We start from the raw sequence: 21,815 nt of genomic DNA, 5'->3' as shown, positions 1-21,815 counted from the left end.
AAAGGATGTGACATAAAAAGCTGTCCCTACTCTCATCACCTCATGCCTAGGGTCTGGCCATCTCTGCTGTCAGGTGATGAGCCTGAGCACTGAACAAGGGTGCACGCACTGGGCCCTGTCTGGGCGGGTAGCTGGAGCTGTTGGCTAAAGTCAGGCTTAACCACGGGCACCCTTCTTCCCTCTCCAAGGGATGTGTTTCCTTGGGACGCCATTTCTCTACCGTTATAAAGATTCAACAACTTCCAGTCAGCCACCCTGCTCGGAACCTTGATCGTTTTCAATGGGATACATTATTTTTTCAAGCCTGTTCTTTAATATAAATATAATAATATTTTTTTCTTAATCTGACATATGCCGAACGTTATAAAGGGAAATGATCTGTGACCTCATCTTAAACTTCTTCGTGTCTTCACAAGCACCATCTCTTATAAAATCAGGAACAGGCTCTTCTATTGCCCTCAGAATACATGAGTTATCTCTTGGTGATTGCGTGCTAGTGCATAATTAAAAGGCCGCCACGAATCAAAAAACTATTCCGTGGCGTCACGTGTGACACAGAACTACATAAAATAGTAACGCGTTATTTGTCCTTTTTACTCTCACTCCAAAACTGCTGAAAGCAACGAATTGGAGAATTCGGAGGAATGGTCCATACCTCAGGCTGACCCAGGGCAAGAAACAGCGCTCGGATTTCCTTGAGTATTAAAACGGACAGCTTGCGAGTAGCTACTTGGAAACTGCAGAGCAAAACCAGGGCGAAGCCTTCCACAGCGTGGAGGACGCCACAGTGGGGCCCTCGTTCCGACTGCATTCGGTGGCTGGAGCCGTTTGGGATTAGCTGTCACGCAACAAGAACAACATTCTGTATTCAGAAAAATAACAGCGGAAGAAGAAACTACTTTCATGATGTACATCTTTCGGCACATTCGACCTTGTGACGTTAAAATAGATTACAATGGCTTATGTCTATGAGTTCGTTATTATTCGTGAAATGTCATCGATCCCTTTTTGCTTTTAGATCAATTGTTACTTTGGAACACCATCGACTGTCTGTCACCTGTGATAAGAAATAACTTTTCTAAGGCTATTAACACTAATAAAAACAAAACTGCTTCTATCCACATCTTTTGGAATTGCACGATATAATCAAAGTGGCCTAATTTGTTGTTACTTAAATTCTCTATAAACTTTTGGATACCATTAAACTGAATTTTCAGACATTCGCTTCCTAACGAGATTTGCTAACTTGCTTTTGTGTGAGAGTTTAATCCAGCTTTTGCACGTTGATGAGATGGGTTCTGAATGTCTCCAAACTGCAACCAGGTGAGTCTACAGCAGCGGCCAGCCAGACGCTAGGGCAGGATCCCCCCTCACGTCAGTTTTCCTTCTACTAGCGTATGGCCCTTGTTTTTCCACCCTGCCTTTTGGCGCATGTAGAACACGGGGAAGGAGAATGACCTTGACCGCGACCTCATCCCTGAGGTCAGCCCGTTGGGATGGAGGCTGTTCCCTAAATGCTGTTGTACTTCCCTGAGCTGGTCCTCGGACTCCGAGCTATGCCATCCCGTGGCCGGACTCCTCTCCACCTCCCTGCCTTGTCATTGCTGCCCTGGGGTAGTCTCCCCTCTACCTCACCCCGCCACCTGCTCTTCAGAACGTTATGGTGCAGCGGTAGCGCTCGGGGCGGAGGCGGGAGAGGATCGAGAAAGCACAGACGGCACTTCCTCCCTGTGGACAGTGGGCAACGCAACCGGTAAGTTGCCAGCTATGAGAGACAAACCGACTGCGGGCGGCTAACTTTTTACATCCATTTCCACACCCAGCTCTAGCTCCCGGGCCCATGGTCGTTAGCTCTTATCAACACATTTATAATCATAATTCTCTGGAAAAAAAAAAAAAACGATTTCTACTCCCTCCACGGCCTTGTTCGTGGTGACAAACGCAACCTGTGGCACATCACACCCCGACTGACGTGTGCGCTACGGAAGTGCACGAGGGTCGGTGGGGAGGGGACGGGTCACCTCGGAGCTCCTGAGTTTGCTGGCCTGTTCGTAGGCTTTCCCTTGCGTCTGCGTGGCCAGCTTCCACTGCGTGAGCAGCTGCAGCAGCAGCTTCAGCGAGGAGTCCAGGAGGCTGTGGTGCATGTCGTTGACCTCGCGGAGCAGGAAGGTGGTGAAGCCGAACAGAACGTCTTCCCGCCAGTCTGGGAAGTCCACCAGCAGACCTTGGAGGGAATTCTGTGCGATGTGGCGCAGCTCGTCGTCCATGTGGATGGAGAGCCTGGAAATGAACGCACGTCGGTCAAGGCGAATCCTGCACTAACCCCTTTCCTGCGTGAGGTGGCGTCTGGGGCTCTGCTTTGACGTGTGCCTGAAAAACGGGTGGCCCTCCCGCTGTTACGTTACAAGCATGTGACTACATTCTCCACTCAGCTCCCCTAACGCTGGCACCTTAGATAGCCAGGGCACTCACCAAACCCAAAAACCACGACCGGGGCAATGGGATTCACTAAATGACAGATTTCATCCGGATCTCCCCAGCTTTCCACTCGTGTTCCCTCCCAATCCAGAATGCAGTGTACAAGACACCACGGGGCAGTTAGCTGTGTGTGAATTACTCTTCCATACCTTATTGGATGCAGAATAAATTACTATCGATCCTTCTGCTTTTAAGGATGAGAAATCTGAGTACTGGAGAAACTAAGAGATTCAGTGAAAACGAGTGACTACAAGTTAGGCCAGGTGTCCTCAGTCGGCTTCTAGGGACACTGCGGGCCGTTGCAACTCAGAGCGTGGCATCTCTAGCAGGTAGACGCCACGGATGCTGCTAAACACCGTGTGACACACAACGACCTGGTCCAAACGTGGACAGCATCGTGGCTGAGGATGCCGAGCCAGCAGCTGAGGACCACCAGTGTATCTGCATTTAACCTGGAACAGCGTGAGAACGTTAACTCTCGGCGCTGGCGTGGGGTGTTGTAGCTAATGCAACGCTTTATGGATTCTTTCATCCACTCAATTAGTAACCGAACGTTCGAGACCCTCCTGACTCAGGCGCTGTGCTGCTGCCTACGGCCCTCACGACGTGCAGTTCTACATGGCTGCGTCTAGAGTGTGGGTGCTGTGAGGGCCAGTGCTGAATGGGGAAGGGTCGCTGGGCCACCTGGGGAGGGTTCCAGCAGGGAAGGGGTTAAGTGTGTGTGTCCCAGAATCAGAGTGCCTGAGTCAGAGACTTGCTTCTGTCGCTCATCAGCCATGTGACCTCACGCTAGTTACCTCATCTGTCCAAGCCGAGAGCCTCATTTGGAAAGTGGCGGCAATAACTACCTGCAGCTCAGACCTGTCGTGAGGTCCACCGAGGGGACCCGGGATGGAGTGTGGCACCACACGGAGCCTGTGGTGAGCGCTCAGTGAATGCTTACGTTATCATCAAAGAAATGCAAACTCTGTCCAGAAAGTTACAGAAGAGAACAGCGGAGGACGTCCTGGGAAGCGACAAGACTGCGGGCAGGGAGTGGCTGGGAGGCCACCGCAGCAACGCGGGCACAGGGGGCCTGGCCCGAGGCAGAGCCGTGCCGAGGGAGGGAGGGATGGAGGTCCAAGACGGGACCTCTCGAGAACACTTGCTCGTTGTTCCCCCGCATCAGAATGGTGCCCACTGCGTCGGGCTTCGTGGGGACAGACACAATGGCAGCGCCACAGACAGTGCTGGCCCTCCGGTGAGTCCAGCGGCGTGCCCTGCCCACGCGCCCGCACCCCGGTCCAGAGTCAGGCATCACTACAGGCCAGCAGGGTGACTCCAGAGGCAAGAGCCTCCCACACGGGTTTACAGCAAAATGGTGACTGTACCAGAACGCTGTGTGACGTTTACAAAACTTAGGATTCCAAAGGCCACCGTGTACCTCTCGTGGCCAATCCCAACTTCGTTGAAATGAGCGACCTTTCCTTGTACCCCAAGTGAACCAGTGACTGCTTCCTGTGACCACGGTGTCCCTTGGATTAACCGCAGCACAGACATCAGCCTCGATCAGCCCTCCCAACGGTCTTGTGAGAAAGGCAGCGTTATTCCGGTTTTCCGGAGGAAAAACAACAGGCAAGGGCTCAGGTCATTGGTCCGGGAACGCGGCCCTGCGGGCATGCAGAATGCTGGCTTTCCGAATGGTTCGGTCTCACCCCTTTCTGGTACGACCTCCGAGCTGCTCAAGTGCTCGCGTCCGTGCTGGTGGCTCACGGGCCTGTCCACTGTCGTCCGTGGCAAAGGGACAGGCTGCCCCTTTACATTTCTGGGTCATCTGGGCCCTTGTGTCACAGCCTTTCTTCATTTCTGCCGCCGCCCCGGGAGACAGTATTGGCACGAAGGACCTTTAGAGTGTATTATTCCCCAGGGAGAGTGTGGGTGACGAGGTCACCCACATCCCACACAGCTGCCATTCAGTCGGCACCCCCACTTGCTCCTTCTCCGGGCTTTGCTCTATTCCGTCATTATCAGATTAACCAGCTCAAAATGGCATTTTTCATCGTGACGTCCTCCCGCTTAAAAACTCCATCGGTCTAAACACCTCAGCTGCTAGTAACGGTTAACTGAAAACCTGTCCCTCCAGTCTGATTACTGTTTGTCGCTGGGTTTCTCACCTCCTCCTCTTGCTTTATTTTTTCTCCCTCAAACCCAGGATAGCTTTGGTTCTTTCCCCGTCCATTCTCTCCGTGCGTCTGATGTTTCTCATGTGGTGCGCCTTCTAAATGGCATTTAGGGAATACGTCACTTCTGACATTTAACTTAAGGACAGGCGTTAACTGTCAACTGGCCCTGGAGGCCGCCATGAGGAAATGAAGCTTACTGAACTGAAATGATGTAATTTCACTCAAACGAATTAACTTCAGTTCAGGTTCTGAGTATACCACGCCCGTGGGGAGTTGGGGATGAAGGTGCTAAGTATAAGATTTGGGGTAGCTTTCTAAAATACGAAAATGAGTTTAGGACCCCGTTCCTACCTTCTTGGCTCTCAGAATGGGATTAGACCCGAATGAACCTTTCTCAGCTGCTAGTCCCCTTATGTGTTGGCTTCTACATTGGATTTTAAACCCCTCGACCACGGGGAAAAAACAATAAAACGTTCACTCCTCCCTACACATAGTACCTAGAGTAATGTCGCATTGGGTAGGTGTTGATTTTTCAAGATCATTTTATTTTCTTAGGAATCATGGCAAAGGATTAAAGTCAACTTGACCGACAGTGCCCACGACAGCCTCACCCACCTGGCCAGCAAGTCGATGAGTTCGAGTTTTGACATCCCGTCAGGAAGCAGTCGAGGGATAGCAGCAACGCACGTTCTGAAAAGGTCTATTTTTGGCTTCCTCTCGCCCCTAGAATGTGAAAACCAAGTTCAAGCGCTGCCAAAGGTTATGAAAAGCTTTTTTAAAAATCGATCGACTCTGTGAACAAAGACTCGAACCCACGTCTTACTGAGTCCCCTTCTGGTGTTTGGTCTGTATTATCTTTGAATGATTTTAAGAGAACTTAGGAAGATTTGCATGTTGGACAGAGTTATGTAGCTGAAAAGAAAGATGTTGGTGCCTTGCAACATATAGAGCTGTCCGCCCATTTCTGATTTTTAAAGTTACACTGATGGGCCCGGCGTCCACAGAGATAGATGCCTTCTCTCTTACCACTTTGAGACCATGCATATTGAAAAGTAATTGATGCCTTCTATACTGTGTTGTAAAATCCAAAGGAAAAATGTAAATTTTGTGATAAATGATTTCCCTATTTGTTTAAACAGGTAGCTGCCTTCTTAACCACATATATTATCAATAACCTTTGTGGAAAACCTTACCTACCCATCAAATCTTTCAAATAACCTAAGTGATAAAACAGGATATTTAAATTCTATGATTTAGTCTTCTGAGAATAAACATAAAATCGCCATCGAATCGTAGGACACAAACACAATAATGAAAATGCAAAGCAGCATAGCAGTACTTCCTTCTTGGATCAGTCACTGTGGTCAGAATAGAAATGCAATAAACAGAATCCATCCTCTGTAATCTTAAGAAGATTATCTCTTCTACATTATAAACTGCAAACTGCTTTAATATATTCAAAGATTATGTAATGCGGTTAAAGATTTGTTGACAGAGTGAGAGTCTGGGGGTGTCTCCTAATCGTTCACGTTTAAAAGGTCCTCCTACTTTGCTCAGCAGATGTTTAAACAGCTGGGATTATTTCCATATCTGTCGGGAAACGGACGACCCCGCTTGGCCTGAGGAGTAAGGAATTCTTGCGGGCTCCCAAGCTGATAAAGCGAGTCTGGCTTAGAGGCGCTACGTGGCCTGTGATTTCCATGCATGCCTGTGGTCCTAGCTCTTTGGGCTTACAGGAAGTGTGCGAACCCCCCAAACATAATTTTTATTAACATGTTACATAATAATATAATTATATAATAATGGTGATAAAACAGTAATTACCATTATCTGCTAGCATGAACCAGAAAAGGGATGAGAAATGGAAACGGAATGACATAGACTGCTCAGTGTTCAAGTTCATACCTTGAGCAGGGCCTGGGAAGGTCACCTCCGAGGACTGTTAGTGTGGTGTGGGCCTCAATGCTTTCTCCTAAATGTTTACATGGTTCCCTAATGTTTCTCCTTGTATATTTTTTTTTTTTTTTTAAAGAATGTAGCAATGTGTTATTTTCCACTCAGGGATCTGCCTTAAGACCTAGCATGAAAAATGTTCCTTGTCTTATTTGGGAGTCTTACGATGGCCAAACAGAAAAAAATAGAGAATCATCGTGGAAAAAGTTTAAGGTACTGGTTAAAATACGAATGCACTGTTCATAGGTACATTTAAACTGTGTCCTTTTATGATTCTGAACACATTGTTTTAGTCCTGACCCTATCTTACCGTCTTTCATTAATAAATTTGTCCTCTAAAAGTCTTTCATTTCTTTACTTTTTTTTGTGGCAGAGTTTTTTTTTTTTGTTTGTTTGTTTGTTTTTTTAAATGGCTACTTTTATGTTGATATCCGGGGAGAAGCTGAGACAACCCTCGGCCGGGGTGCTTCCACCAGAATTGAAGTATATCACACAGTAGGGCGGAAGTTTTCAAAGCATTTCTTATATCTCCTACACTATAAATTGGAAATTGCTTTAACATGTTCACAGAGTACGTAATAAGGAGGTTGAAGGCTCCCTGACGACCTGGCAGCCAGCGAGGTAAGAACTAGCGCTACCGACAGCGTGCTTCATGTCGTCGGCCCTCCTCAGTCCCAATCCTGCTGTCATTTTGGTTGTAAAATCTAAAGCGACGTGATCTTCATATCATTTCAATCAAATGACTGGCAAGCTGCGAGAGGACATGCGTTGCATAGTCTCATTTTTGTAAAAGATAATGTATATACGTAGAGTTGTGTTGACCCGGGGAAAGGTCTGGAAGAAATCGCACTGGGCCAAAGAATGGTCACAGATTTGCAGTGCAGCTCTGAGGAAGAGGCTTTCATTTTGACTTTCATACTGCTAAGTATGTATATAAAACAATTCTGTATTTCTTAGCTTATCATATTTTGTTTGTTCGTTTTTGTCATGCTTTGTTTTCAATATGCCCCTACTGTAATAGAAATACACACCCACAATATGAACTTACCTATGTAGGTAACCGCCTTCTAACTGTGGTATTTGGAACTGGACATGTTGAGTGATGAAGGAAATTTACCTAATTATAGTTTTGGAAATTTATGCCACAGGTGCCAATTATAATTTAATTCGCACTCCAACGACAAAGTCCCAACACAAATTATTAATCCTAATAATTTGCTACTTTTGACACCAATAATTCGCACTCTAACAACAAAGTCCAAACTTTCTTAAAAATGTCAAGTTACGAACTAACCCTAAACCTAATTCTTTTGATTATTAATCCTAATAATTTGCTACTTTTGATTAATTATTAATCTTGATGATTAATCAAAAGTAGCAAATATAGTTTGTGTGAGTTTCTTATGCAGAGCTCCAAATGCCAATCCAGATCTGAGGTTCTGGAGGAAAGTATGTGGTTTCTACATTCGAAGGCACGAATGCTTTCTTATAAATCAGTAGGTCTATGGCACGGTTGTGTAGAGAATACTAAGCAGGTTAAACTCTCGCCGTTCAGGAACTGTCACCAGAAACACGTGCATTTGAGATTCATAAAGCCAGAATGTCTGTGAACTGGTGATGAGATAAAGCAGGCTGGCTGAGAAAGAGCTTGGAAGAGAAACTCCACTTCCAAAAAAAGTGAGCCGGTACATGAGTCTTGGGTCCCCTTCAGTTTCTAACTTACTGGGGCCAACTGATGCTTGAGATATAACCAAAAAAGATCAATCTCAGGTTTGACCTCATTTCTAGACTTAGTCGACTATTATGAGAGTATGTCTGTTACCATCCTTAACACTTCCTAGAACTGATTCTAAGAAGATGAGAATGAAATACGGTTGTCCCTTCAACGACACAGGTGTCCCCCTAACACACAGACTTTTTTCAATAAACATGTCCAGCACTATAAATATATTTTCCTTTCCTTATGATTTTAACATGTTCTTTTCTCTAGCTTACTTTATTGTGAGAATACAGTATTTAATACCTATAACATATGAAATATGGGTTATATGACTGTTTATCTGTAACGCTTCCAGTCGACAGTAGGCTGTCGTTAGTTGTTAAGTTTTGGGGAGTCAAAAGTTATACATGGATCTTTGCCTGCGTGGGGGTTGGTGTCCCCAACTCCTGAGCTATTCAAGAGCCAACTGTACAGAATAAATGGGAAGAATCTCTGTTGGTGTCTTCCGGTTAACCGATCGCTCACTGTACTCACGTGATCATGTCCTCGGGTTCCTTGTTCAGCATCTGGACGTTAGTTAGCATCATACACCTTCCCACTTCTTTGTCAAGATGCCGTAAGATGTTGTCCACAGCTTTTCGTACTTGAGAGTAATATAATGACATGCCTGGAAAACGTGTGAGAGTTACACCTTTGACTAAATCTACCAGGGAATGAAAGCTCAGTTTGCTTATCCTCTATATTTTTTACTTAAGACTTTCTAGTTGTCCATGGCTTCTTGGAGCAGAGTCCAATTCAATCTCTTATGTGCAGGACTCTGGCACAGTGCCCTGCAGAGTGGGTGTTCACCAAATAATCATTTAAATTTAATAAATAGGAATGCTAATACTTTGAAGAGAAATAGTTTCCAGGAGAGTTGAAATAAGCAAAGAAATAGAAAGTTCTGTTTTGGAATTTCCACGTTTCTGGTTTAATATAAGAAAATTCACCACTGTTGGTGATTATATGAATAAAAGATAATTCTCATTTGGGATTAGGATTTTCATAACTTCATATTATTTTCTGAAATATACGTGTGGATTTCTTTTTAGTAAAATAAACAAAAGGACTTCTCATTATAAATTTTAAAGTGAAGGGAAATGTATTTCAGCTGTATTATTTTTACTGCTTTCATGTGTTAATGTACATACAGTGGAAGACGAATATGTATAGCACGTGTATTTCATACATGCATTTTATATATTTATGTATACACTGCAAATGAAAAATAAATTGCTTTGCATTTTCAATTTGTACTTTAATAAAATAGTTGGTAATGGTTCTTTCTCATGCATTAAATCTTTATGGACTCATTTAAGCATGCAGAACTAAGAATAAACGTTTAAAACAAAACGTTTCCTTATGCTTCTCCTTCAGGGTTTGGAAACCAGGAACTATCTCAACAAAGTTTGTAGTAGGTTTCTAAATTCAGGTGCTCAGTCAGAAACGAACGCAGAAAAATCACCTCTTGGGATTAAGATCGCTAAATTAAAAAGAAAATAATCTCGTGTAGGCCAAATCCACAGTATAATCTGGCATATGTGGTATTTGGCATGGTTAAAACACAGCTTACACTAATTTTACTGAAGAAAAGAAGAAAGAAATGATAAAAGTGAATGAATATACACACACACAGACACAAATATAGTTGCTTTATAAAGAGCCTTATCTAACAAAGGACAGATGTCTTAGAAACTTACCGTAAATTGTAGATAATAGGAGAAGTATGAAATGGCCATGGACAAAAGTCTAACATTTAAATGGCAATGTGTTTACCACAAAGTTCCAAAAAGCTTAAAGGGCAGGAAAACAAATCCCAGTATTGAGTCAAACGACGCGATCACGTTGGAATGTTCCATCAGCTACTTTTACAAAGATTTTTTTCATAGTGCATCTCACTAAAGGTGAGTATGTCCAGTCATTTTAAAGGCGTAATAAGGTCCAGAGCTAACTCATCTTTGAACCCACCTATCATTTTGGCTTCCTCTTCTGTGAGTGTTTTACTCAAGTATGTTTTCTTCACTCTCAGTGTGTTTCCGGAAGGGAGAACGGCGCCTGTAACGGGCATGGGGGGCTCGCCATCTTTCTGCTGCAAGCTATCCGCGATGACCAAGAATGCCCGCAAGCCGATGTTCATCCTCTGGGAGAGACAGCGTGTTCAGGATACAAGCAAAGACCCAACCATTGCAGTGCAGTTAAACCATCAGCTTTTTAGAGAAGCTGAGCATGGCCCGCCCTCTACTAGATTAGTATAATCTAGTAAAAGGCACAGGAGTTTAGGCTGAACCTATGATAACAAAATTAAGTTTCTGCCACTATCTGTTGCTGCATCGCAAGAAAACAGCTGGGAAGAGTTTCAACAATCTTGGACGGTATGTTTGCGATGGTCGCACTCTTATTTGGGGGATCCGGGGTGCGCCCCAAAAGGACAGGCAGTCACCCTCTGGAGCAGCTGCAACTAAGGTAAACTGAGGCAAAGATAAAGCTCTGCGTCTCCGGGGAAGAGAGAGATGCCACGTGTGTTGATTCACAAAGACTGAACAAAACAGGAGTTCTGAACGTGAGTCACCAAACAAAAATCGTCTGCTCTTAATTGCAGGTGGCTGACTTTTGATTTACAAAAGCCAGCAGGTTTGAAAATAAATTTTAAAAATGCAATGCCACAGAATCTGTTACCGATAAAAAAAAATACACAAATTTGTAAGAAACGCTGTTCTGGGCTGGAACGTTATCTTCCACAGGCCCAGGTAAAGCATAATACTGGCTCTGGAAGGTGACTCGGTAATGGGCTCCCAGTAGCAATAGTCTCACAAGGCCAGAAGACACCAAAGCATCCGTACTTCCTTAAACAGCCGTGTGTAAAACATTTACATTCACATTTTCAAAACTCATGAAATAGTACGTTCCGAAAGCGAACTACTACTATTCTATTCTAGGCCTAATCCTGGCAATCCAGACAGAATTTATCTGTTCTGAATAAAATGTATTCAGAACTGCTCATCAACTCTCGTCTTTAAAACAGCCATGCAAGGAAGGTATGATTATTCTCATTTTTCAGGTGAGGAAACTGAGGCCACCTAACGAGTGAGTGGGAAGCTATACGTCGAAGCCGGGTTTTGCCCGAATCACCTATTCTGGGGTCCTGGACTCCATTTTTTAACATAAAGTAATATTGGTTTCTATTCATTTTAAACTATTTATTCTAGCCTCAGGAGTAATAATATTCTGACTAGGATTTTGTGGCAGTGTTTCTGGCTCATTTATACCCAATTCGACGTGTACTTTGTGATTTTGTGGTCTTTAATAATACCCTCTCTCCGTTTTCTAGAAAGAACGAGTATTAACTTTAAAAATCTTAACTGGATATTAACATCCATTAGCGCTCTCGTGTATTTTAGTAGTTCTTCCATGGAACGTTTTCTAGGCTTGCGTATTTTTTGAGTTTTGAGAAACGTGTGTAGTCAGGCAGCCGCCATCACAGTCAAGGAATAAAATATTTCCATCGTCCCCCAGAGACCCCTCGCGCCTCTCTCTTCTCAGTCCCCCGACCCCAGGGTCTGACAAGCACCATCCTACTTCTGCCTGTAGCTCTGCCTTTTCCAGAACGTGACAGAAATGGAATTGAACAGCACATAGCCTTTGCGTCTGGCTTCTTTCACTTCACATGACGCTTCTGAGATGTTGCTGCAGGATCAGAGGCTGCTTCCTTTACACTGTCGGCAAGTACCCCACTGCACCGATGGTTCAGTTTGATGAGCCATTCACTGGCGCCTGAACTTGCTCTGATTTCTTAGGGTTAGTGAGTGTGAGTATGGCAGCTGTATGCATTCACGCCAGCCTCCGTTGATGTTTGAATTTCTCTTGGATAAATATCTGGAGGTGGAAGAAATGCTGTCATACGGTAGGTGTCTGTTTAACCTTCTAAAAACTGCCCTGCCGTTTTCTAACGTGGCCGTACATTTTTGCATTCTCACAAAAATAACGTGACATCGCAACTGCTCTGGATCTTTCTCGGCACTTTTCATTGTGGTTCGAATTTCCTTTTTCCCAATGACTGATGTTGTTGACATCTGTTTATGAGCTTGTTGGTCACTTGTGTCTCTTCTTTGCTGCAGAGGCTGTTCATTTTGCCCATTTAAAAAAAAAATTTTTTTTTTTTAATTGTTGAGTTGGGAGTTCTTTATAAATTCTTAATGGAAGTGCTTTATCAGATACGTGTTTTGCAAATACTTTCTCCCGGACTGTGACTCTACACTTTATGAAGAGTGTCTTTTAAACCACAGACATTTTATATTTTGATGGTGTTCATTTTATTTTCTTTTGCAATTTATGTTTTTGGTGTCCCGAGTAATATTTTGCCCACAAAGATTTTTACCTTCTGTTTTCTTCCGGAAGATCTGTAATGTTGGATTTTAATTTTAGGTTTGTGATTCATTCTGAGTTAATTTTTGCCTGCGGTGAAAATTATAGGTGAGGGTTGTTACTTTCCAGTGGTTGTGCAATCGTTCAGCTCCGCTAACTGGAGAGGCCATCCGTTATCACTGAAATGACTTGGAAATTTGTCCAGAACCCTTGACCGTACCTGTGTGGGTCTGTTCCTGGGGTTCTAGTCTGTTCCGTTGGTCTTTATCGTCATCCTTCCGCCAGCGCTGCCATTGGAGTTTTACAGCGAGTTTGAAATCAGGGCATGCTAGCCCTCCGATTTTATTCTTTTGCGAAATTATGTTGGTTATCCTAGTTCCTTATACTTTCCATATAAGTTTTAGAAAAAGCGATCATGCTAAGGGATTTTAATTGGGATTATTATTGGGATTATTGGGAACAACTTACCTTTTTAGAATCTTAAGTGCTTCAGTGCGCAATTTAATTGGGGTTATTATTGGGATTATTTGGGAACAAATGACCTTTTTAGAATCTTAAGTGCTTCAGTGCGCAAACAGGAGTTCTCTCCATTTAGCTGGGATTTCTCTGATTCCTCTTAACGTTTAGTTTTTAGTATACAAATCTTGCATATATTTTGTTAGCTTTCCTGCTAAGTCTTTTGTTTTCATTGCTACTATAAATTGTTCAACTTCTACTTGTTCATTCCTACAATATAGAAATACATTGAGTTTAAACATTTCTCTAATATCTTGGAAACTTTCTAAAATAACTTATCAGTTCTAGTAGTTTTTCTGTATATTCTTTGATATTTTCTGTATAGGCAATCATGTCTCTGAATAAAGTAAGTTTTATGTCTCCTTTTTTAATCCATATGCCTTTTATTTCTTCTTCTTGCTTCTGGCACTGGCTAGGACCCCCAGTTCCATGTTATTAGATCAAGACAAACATGAGAGAAATGGGGGGCCGAGAAATCCTCTCACAGGCGAGTGAATTCTTAAGACGACGAGGGTGAGTATCGTACACCATCTAGGCCTGAACAGACACAAGACGCTTATCTGGAAATCTCCTGTTGGGTGGTGGTGTGATACAGGCTCTGCGGTAAGATCACTCTTCAGCTCCCTGGGCCTCGTTCCACTGGCTGCTTCCAAAATGCTATTTAAGACCCAATCTGGATTTGTTTCTTGAGAAATTGTGCCTCATAACATGTCATCAAGCGTATGCCATCTTCTGAGTGGACTAGCCTCGCCCTGTGTGTGCTGTTGAGCGGGGTCAGGGGTAGGCCTCTGAGCTTCTGGTTACCAACTACTGATAAACCAACTCTTCTATATCCCTATTAGGTCAAGAGAAATAGAAGATACTCGAATATCTCCTATTTTTCGACAGTTTTTTAAAAAACTGTAACTCCAACTGCTCTGCGCGGAGAGGTTAAGTAATCCATCCTTGACTGGATGAGGGAAGAACCGAGGGTAGACGTCACAGATGGTGATAATGATGGTGGCAGCTTTCAATGCTCCTTTTAGACAAACAACCCGGTAACTCTGATAGTTGATTGTAAAAGATTGTAAAAGTAGAGCCCTGTCTCCTGAGAAGTGAAAGATATTTGGAGAACCTTCCGAGCAAGCGAAGTTTGGGGTCTGGGTCCCAATCCGACCCAAATGCCCTGGGTTTGCAAGGGCTCTCTGTCTCCCTCGCTGGCCCATGGGCCATGGCTGCAGCCATTCCAAAAGCCGTGATGTCATTAGACGACAGAAACTCTCGTCTGGGGGCTTCTCCAGCTGTCCTCAGACCTGTGGCAACCTGAGCACCGAGAAGAGATCCAGGCTGTGGTGGGAAGAAGGGGGGCGTGCCAGGAGACCCGGGCTCCCTTTGCTAACAAGCAGCCACTTATTTCGAGCCTCTGGCCTCTGCGTCTCCTTCCTCACCGACAGAATGAAGGAGCCAGATGACGCCACAGTGATGACAAGAACAATCTTCAAAAAAATTTCTTAGGGTGTGCAATTTTTTTCTTTTGATCTGCGTCCGAGTTTGTAATATCGTGAATGGCACAATTCTGCGAGGTGATGTAGAGAGTACGTCGTCTATCGCGCTGGTGGGAAGGCTGAGGTCCAGGGAGGTCAAGGCCAGACCACCGGTAAAAGCGGCAGCGTCCGTGGGAAGTGGGCGACCCAGCTCCGCGGACTTCCGGTCCGGCGCTCTCCCTGAGGCCCCACGGCGAAGGCCGCACGGAGGCGGCTTGCCAGGCGTCCTTTTCTCAGCCAACGGTGCTTTCTAAACTTGAACTTGGAAGGTGCTTCCCCCTTGCCCAGGCCCCACTACTCCGCGCTGTGTCTCATGCTGTGTCACTTGCTTCCACGGCCCGCCTGGCCCCGAGTGTGAGGCTGTCTCAGAAACACGCTGGCATACGTCGCTTATTTAACCTCCCTGGATTTTAGGATTTTATTTGTTCCTTTGATTCATCGCTTCCCAATACTCCGCTTGTCAATGTGCCTCAGAATAGTTGGAAGTGAAAGTACTGACTTTTCTAAGACAAAACCACCTATGCTGTAGTGAGATTATCTTTTTTGGGGGCCAAAGTTTACTCGATCACGTGAGATCAGAACACGGTAGCATGTCGACCCTTAGCGTTCTAAGCCTATTCACCCAAAATCCTACTTCTAAAATTCCTCCTCTGTACTGTTTAGTCAAATTACACGGACACAGATAGGAGACTTCGGAGAAGATGTCGTCACCCACCCCTCGAAGTCACAAATGTGTGGCTCTGCCAATGCCCCCCGCTGCTAGAAATACCGAGAAGGATCATTCGTACCTCTGGGTTGAGACTGAAAGCTTTGGCTGGCTTTCCCACGCAAAGAAAATCAAAAATGATTTCTTTCATTGCAAAATCTAATCGCTCCTGTAGTGAAAAAGAGAAAACCAAACAAAAAAATGTGAAAATACAAACTAAACATGAAACGTCCACTTTCGTCGCATGCACCAAACAGGCGGCTGCTAAGGAGAAGAGGGGTCCTGCTCAGTGTCACCGGTCACCACACCCGCCAAACCTTTGGTGGAGCTGCTTCTGTCCTCATGAGGTGTGCAGAGATGCTTTCATTATATAATGTATGCAATTAGCCCCCAAAACACGGGATGACGAGTGACCAGAAAAACAAGAAATGGAAAATCACAACGCTTGGAGTGTCTGGGCTTATGCACAGTCCCAACTCCTCCTGTTGGTACTGCGAATGCCGATAACTTCCTGAAACTCTGTTTAAAATGTAATTAATAAAAAAAAAAAAAATACCACTGCAAAATTGCCTTTTTTCCATTCTCTAAGATTGCGAATCCTTGGGCTCATATTATAACAGGCAATTCTGCAAGTGAAATGAATAATCAAGAAACTAGACATGTCAAGGTTACTTAAATGAGAAGGTTGGGGCCAGATTCTAATAATTTGAGACAGCGGCTGTGAAGATATGACGGGTTCATTTTATATAACTTATTCCGGAATAATCAAAGCACATTCTCAGCCACATGGCAACTACATGTAAAAAAGTTACATTAATTTATCTGCCTGCCAAGCAAGTAACGTCCTTTCCCTAAGCACAAACATTACAGAGGTGTTTCACTGTACCAAATGTACAGAGAGATAGCGTATATTAAACAATCTTTGAAGCAACAATTGAACCTTAGGTCTTTATATGAATTGTACTTCAACAGTATGTTCATGCCTCTCATTTCCCTTTGCCCACAAAACATTTTGAGGTGCCCTGGGCAAGCACTTTCATGCACATCTTACAGATACAGAGAAAAAATGTTTTGACTTTGTTTAAGGGTATAGAGCTGGCTCGTGGCAGAGCTCGAGCTGGAATAATCATCTTTTAAGATTCCCTTGCAAATCAAAAAGTTGGGATGAAACTGTTCACTCACAAAAAGGTTTTAAAAAGTAAAGCTCTTGGGTCTAAATAGTAAACTGAGCACGAAAAAACTATGTTTAGTATGACTGGAGCCAGTTTTTAAGTAAATTAGAACACGTAAAGTTATCAGATCAGTTCTTGGTGAAGCGTAAGCACCTGACGAATGCCGACGGTCCCAGTACGTTCTTACGCACAGGGTGAAAGTTACAGCCTTGTTATTTACCCCTTGAATTTCACGAAATGGTCTCTTCCTGATGCCCTCTAAACATCAGACTCTCCTTCCTCCTGACTCGAGACTCCAGAGCAGAGAAGCGGGGAAAAAGGCAGAGGCTACGAGTTGACAGACCCTTTTACTAATGGGCTCTGTGACCTTAGATGGGTCACTTAAATTCTGTCTCTTAGTCCCTTCGCTGGTCAGATGCTGAAAACACTTGACATACCCATGTTGCGGTTTGCTTCGAGGCAAAAAGCAGAAGCTACGTGTGAAAACACTTGCAAAGCCATTCTGAAAAGTGGACACTTAAGGGGTTATTTTGGACGCTTCGGCTGCTGGTACTTCCTGAGGGGGTGACCGGCTACCCGAAGGCAGTGGGAAGACTCCGTTACCTGGGCGATGAACTGAATGATTTTCACGAAGATGTTGAGAGGCATGTCCCGGGGCACCACGCCGCGGGACCCTTTGGGGAAAAGAGTGGCGATGATGGTGATGAGCCGGCTGAAAGATAAGGGGAGAGAGAGAGAACAAGGAGGATGGGCTGAGCCCAGTTCCTCACAGAAAACGGAAAAGGGCAGGTGCGCCATCTTATCTGAGTTACCAGAGTCACAAGAAAACAAACCACTGCATCCTTTCTCCATTAGCATAATTACTCTGTGCAAACTGTTTCTGGAAAACTAAGGGCAGTGGGGAAAATGGCAGCCACTTCCTTTGTTAAGGTGACAAAGGCAGCCCTGGACATGGACCCTGGCCATCCTGGTCGAGGCTGGAGTTTCTATCACGGCTGCCGGCCCAACGACTCAGGAGAGCCTGAAGATGTCCTGAGTACTGAGATCTTCTAGAAAGTGCCAGCTTCGACCAGCTTCTGGCTGGGTCAGCGTAGGTAAGTAATAAAACGAAACACTCTCTCCAGTGGCTGAGGGACGTGTGGCCACGAAGCCACGCTGGCTCCTTACCTCTGAGTAGCTGTGTTGCTTTCGCATTTAATTCGAATCATGTAAACCCAAAGTAACCTGTACAGAGATTCCAGGGCAACTCGGGCCATCTTGGGGTCTTTATTCTACGACAGAAACCAGCACGTGAGATTGAGAGTAAACAGAGACAGGCGTATGACAATTATTTTCTGGATGCTGGGACACCGAAGGCCCCGGGTGGGTGGCAAGTCACCCATGAGGCACACCCATTGTTGGGGACTCATGGGGTCTTTGCTCCCAGTGCCAATGGGGTAAATCATCTATGACGAGGGACCCAAAGAGCCCTGAGGCTGAAACAGAGGCGTTCTGGGGGAGGCTTGTCATCCTCTCCGTGGCCAAGGTGAACACTTGAGACTGCCTTCCTCCTCCAGCTCCAGGGAACCCGATCGGCCAAGAGGAGAACCGATCTGTCCTATGTCACTGTGTCCTGGTAGACGCTGTTACCGCCTTGCCTCCCTAGCCCTTGCCCCCCACCTCCCGTCTAACCACCCTCCAGCGTTTACTGGGACAGCTGTGCGGCAGGCGCCCTGCTAGAACCAGGCCACCGAGAGGAAAGATCACCTTTTCCGCCAGGCGGTCACCAACTGTGGGGGACGCGGACGGAATATAAACGACTAAGGTGTCAGAAAACTGGCAGGGGCTGGGGCTGGCAGATGGAGAGAGGTAGCCGGTGGCAAACCCAACGAAGAAAACAGGAAACGGTTTCCGGGGACGGACGGAAACACAGGTGAACCTCCACTCCTCACCCGTTCACCTAGCAAACACCTGAGCGGCCACATGGGCTAGAGACTGTGCGTGGCACTAGGAACCTGGGACTGTGTGAACAAACGGTAGGGAAGGAGAGCATTTTAGGTGACAGCACATGGACGCCAGGAGAGCTGGTGAAGAGGGGCTCTGTGCCAGGGCCTGGGGACCGTCTGCATGCCAGGGCCTGGGGCCCAGCGAGCGGCAGTGGTCGGGAAGGCTCCAGAGGAAGGTAGGGGTCACATGAGGGACCCTGTGTGGCATGTGAACCAAGGGGACTGCTTCTCATGACAGGAAGTGCTATGAGCAAGGAGACCATGTAAGAAGGCCTGGCTGGCGGGCAGGATGGCACAGAGGCCAAGACACCAGCAGTGGCTCAGCCGCCGAGGAAGCCACCAGACTGTCCCACTTACGCTGTCCTGCTTATGTTCCCCTCTATTTAAAAAGCGCCGTTGGGTGGTTGCCCCAGCGCCTGTGGGATCAAGGTGACACTTCCAGACACGGTGTACCTGGCCTACCTCTTCCGCCCCCACCCCGTCATTCTCCCACAGGCTCCCCGAAGCCCACCAGGCCACGTTCATTCCCTCTCCATGCCAGGAGTGGGGTTCCCTCACGCCCGCCCCTGCCCCTCTGCAGTCCACTCAAATGTCACCTCCTTCGTGCAGTCCCTGTCCCTCCCCAGTGCCCTGAATCCCATCCCATTAAGATCACTTCCTCCTGTAAAGGGGTCAAACCCATGGCGATGGGAGACCAGGCTTTGGGTGGTGAGCACACAATGTGACATACAGGTGACGTACGTGGAACTGTACGCTTGAAACTTATGAACCAGTGTCACCCCAATAAATTCAAAAAGCAGAATTCAAAAATAAAACATACGAAGAGTAAACAAAAAAGTGTGTCCGCCAACTCTGAAGCCCCCATCCCATCACTTGCCCCCTTTCAACTATAATCTTGTTCCTCCTGCAGATAACGAGTCCTGACTTTACGATAATCACTTCTCTGCTCTACTTTGTATTTTCACCATCCAAAATTATAGTTTAGTTTAATCTTTTGAAATTAAAAAACAACAAAAAAAACCTCTTCTCTCTCCAAGGTCTCCCACCCTCACGTGAACTGCTAGCGGGGCCCTTCAGCTTTCCGTGGGGACTGGTTCGGATGTCTGAAGGGACACTGTTCACTCCGACATCTATTGGGTCCCCCCGTTCTGCAGGGGACTGATACGTGTTTGCTAAACTGTCTTTAAAACACTCGACTTTCTCACAGGTCTTTTGCTTTACGTTACGTCTCCCCTTCGCTTATTCGTGTATCTTGTCCTGTTTTAGCTGTCGTATTCTTAGGGTTTTTGTAGAAGTCGTAACTGTTTAGAAATTACCTAGGATAAAGTTTATCTTTGAACTATTTTCTGAATAAAGACGTCTCGTGAATAAATTCTAGGGAGATTATAGGAAGTAGATTTTTAGATTTAGGAAAGCTAAGTTTCTTATTCTATGTAGTTTTAAAGTAACTTTTTAGTGTGGTCATTATTATAACATTCTACATTTCTGTACACACTTCAGTCTGTTTCTGGATTTCTTTCTTCGTTCTGTTCGTCTGTCTGTTCACGCACTAATACCACACCATTTTAATTTTTGAGGCCTTAGAATGCATTTTACTATCTGGTATGGCCTACCTTCCACTGGCCACTGCTCTTTTTCTTCTTAGGGTTTTTCCAGATATTTCTGCATGTTTATTGTTCCAGATAAACTTTATAAGTATTCTAGCTCCAGGAAAAAAAAAAAAGCCCCAACTTTTTAGATGGATGAATTTCTTTGCCTGTTAGTAAAACAGGTAAGATTATTAGCTTATATTCTATTGAACGTCTTGGTGACATAAGGAAACTTTAAACTACTAAACTATTTCAGGAATTCTAGCTATCCTTCCTACACTGACTGCACCTCGCGAACGTCCGCGATGTGCTGAGTGGGGTTAAAAGCAGACTGCACGCACGTGTGCCTGGGCTTGCGGGGCGCGGCCAACCTGGGGGAAGGCCCTTCATCTCTCTGGGCCCCCATTTTCCCTGTGAAGAGCTGTGAGAACCCCATCTGCCTCCCTGCGGTCTGCAGAGAATGGAGCAAGTCAACACGCACAGGGACCGCGCTCTGCCGCTGCCCCAAAACTGGATTACGAACGAGGCCCCAGGGCCCCGCAGGCAGCGGGTGGTGCGGGCTGACTCTGGCTGCACATGCCGGGGGTGTGAGTGCTGCCTCCTCTGTGAATCCCTTCGCTGGTGCATATCCGTGTGTCACAGGCGCTTCACACAGTGCTCGGGGTTCTGTCACGTGCCTCATCTCACACTGAGTCCCCCTGGGGTAGGGCCACTAGCAGCTAAGCTTCGCCCAGGAGCCTTGAGCAACCTAGAAAGCATCCCAGGGGGGATACAATGCTCTCAGCTTCTAGAACGTTAGTCTACCCCCTTACTTGTGTGTTTCCCGCCAGAATCTGAGCTCCTGGAATTCTGGGTGGTTCGTCTTTGTGTCCTCAGTGACTGCCATACAGCAGGTTACCGGTAAACGCCAAATTTTTACAAAGCACATCGTGAGTAGCAGCTGAAAATTTGATGCATAAGCAAGATTTCTTTACACAGAACCCACGTGGCCGGCAACCCCTTCCGTGTAGCCGAAGCTAATCCACGTGACATCACGGAACATCTTACATGCGCATGGCATTCTGATATTTCAAAAGTGCTTCACATACCACGACATCCGCTGAGGGATTCTATCATGGAAAGAGGCCAAATGACTCGCTCGAAGTCATCAGGCTCGTGAATGACAGCCTGGGTAGCAACCGACTTCTGCTCCCCAAGGGCTGTTTTCTCAGAAACTGCAGTGTATACAACACACCGTGCTTAGGACGTCAGGTGCTGCTCTCAGTTCTGATCAATACGTTAACTGATTTTAACGCTCACGACAACCTGGGAAGCAGATCCTGTGATGCTCTCAAGCCATGAGGCACGGAAGGGCTGACACGTGGCAGAGCCAGAACGTGAACCTGGGCGACCAGGGTGTCCAAAGCGTCAATTTTTTTCCACTTCAGTTTAGTTTTTTGTGGCGGCTGCTCAGAGGTGCTACCGGAAACATCCTGGATTGCTCTCTGCTTGAAAACAGGACTTCTCCCTCATTGCCTTTGTGTTCCCATAGCAGCTAACATAATAGGGGCTGGATATATATTTCCGAGATGCAGATGTTTTTAGCACATGACTCAAACCGCTGGTTTCTG

At 45.7% G+C, this 21,815-nt stretch overlaps 1 protein-coding gene across 3 annotated transcripts in view; it reads right to left on the bottom strand.

The window, feature by feature from the left end:
- FRY (FRY microtubule binding protein) overlaps nt 1–21,815 on the bottom strand; it is a 286,799-nt gene that overhangs the window by 97,745 nt on the left and 167,239 nt on the right. For all 3 annotated transcript variants that reach the window (XM_023524124.1, XM_023524123.1, XM_023524125.1), the window contains 8 exons: nt 17,799–17,902; nt 17,235–17,343; nt 15,542–15,628; nt 10,321–10,492; nt 8,848–8,980; nt 5,256–5,363; nt 2,022–2,280; nt 656–838 (listed from right to left, as the gene is read on the bottom strand). In XM_023524124.1, the coding sequence (XP_023379892.1) occupies nt 656–838; nt 2,022–2,280; nt 5,256–5,363; nt 8,848–8,980; nt 10,321–10,492; nt 15,542–15,628; nt 17,235–17,343; nt 17,799–17,902 (1,155 nt within the window). The remainder of the gene's footprint in view (nt 1–655; nt 839–2,021; nt 2,281–5,255; nt 5,364–8,847; nt 8,981–10,320; nt 10,493–15,541; nt 15,629–17,234; nt 17,344–17,798; nt 17,903–21,815) is intronic.

The sequence above is a fragment of the Pteropus vampyrus genome, unplaced genomic scaffold, assembly GCF_000151845.1.
Source record: "Pteropus vampyrus isolate Shadow unplaced genomic scaffold, Pvam_2.0 Scaffold447, whole genome shotgun sequence".
Lineage (NCBI taxonomy): Eukaryota > Metazoa > Chordata > Mammalia > Chiroptera > Pteropodidae > Pteropus > Pteropus vampyrus.
Note: the sequence above shows the minus strand (reverse complement) of the source record. Positions and strands in the feature narration are given on the sequence as shown.